The 808-nt window shown below is 72.0% G+C and overlaps 1 protein-coding gene across 7 annotated transcripts in view; it reads right to left on the bottom strand.

Moving 5' to 3' along the window:
- CLTCL1 (clathrin heavy chain like 1) overlaps positions 1 to 436 on the bottom strand; it is a 53,784-nt gene extending 53,348 nt beyond the window's left edge. For 2 of the 7 annotated variants that reach the window (XM_019506923.1, XM_019506924.1), the window contains exon 1: positions 284 to 434. In XM_019506923.1, the coding sequence (XP_019362468.1) occupies positions 284 to 325 (42 nt within the window). In that variant the 5' untranslated portion in view covers positions 326 to 434. Of the gene's footprint in view, positions 1 to 283 lie in introns of all 7 variants that reach the window. The other 5 variants (XM_019506925.1, XM_019506926.1, XM_019506922.1 and 2 more) reach the window with 4 other exon arrangements.
- Positions 437 to 808: the final 372 nt, after the last annotated feature.

The raw sequence follows: 808 nt of genomic DNA on the forward strand, positions 1-808 counted from the left end.
GGGGGGGGGGGGGGGAAGCAGAGCGGGCTGCAGGGCCGGGGAGGGCTCGGCCTCCGCTCGCGGGCACCAGGAAGGCGCTGCGGCCCGAGGGAGAGGGAGGGCGAGGGCGGGGCCGCTCATTCATTCCTCACGACGTCCTCTGCCGGCCCCGCCACCCCCGGGCAGGGCAGGACCGGGCCGGGCTGGGCCGGGCGCCACCATCCCCGGCCGTGACTCTGCACAAACGGGGGAGGATGCGAGGCGCGGCCCGAGGGGCCTAATGCGCAGCCCCAGCCCCACTCACCTGGAAGTGCTCCTGGAAGCGTATAGGCAGGATCTGAGCCATGTCTGCGGGCGGCGGTGCCCGCGGGCGGTGCGGCGGGACACGGGACGATGCAGCTAGAGGCTCCGTCCGCCCCGGCGGCCTTTTCTGTGTGGACGCCGCAGCCCCCTCACTCCGCCGAATCACTCCGCCCGCCCCGGCCTCAGCTACTCAGGGTCTCCAAACAAGTAGTCCCTGCCCTTCCCCCGCTCCTCCGCTCCCGCTCCTTTGCAGCCCTCTCGCGGCTTCCCCCGCCCGCCGCGGCCACTCCTGCTGAGCAGCGTGTCGGGATTGCGGAGGGTAGACGGGGGTGGCTGCCCAAACCTGAGGCATCGGAAGGATGCAGGGAGGGAGGCACTTGTCAAGCCTTCGGTATCCTTCCGCCCAAGCCGCGGTGTCACGTGACCCCATCCCCATGGGGCGGGGGCAGCATGAGACCCGCAGGCGCTCATGCTGACCCGCTCTCTGCCCCGCGGTCCCTGCTCGCTGCTTGGGAGGGTTTTCCTG

This window comes from Gavialis gangeticus, unplaced genomic scaffold (assembly GCF_001723915.1).
Source record: "Gavialis gangeticus isolate Ggan-Ray unplaced genomic scaffold, GavGan_comp1, whole genome shotgun sequence".
In the NCBI taxonomy this organism is placed as follows: domain Eukaryota; kingdom Metazoa; phylum Chordata; order Crocodylia; family Gavialidae; genus Gavialis; species Gavialis gangeticus.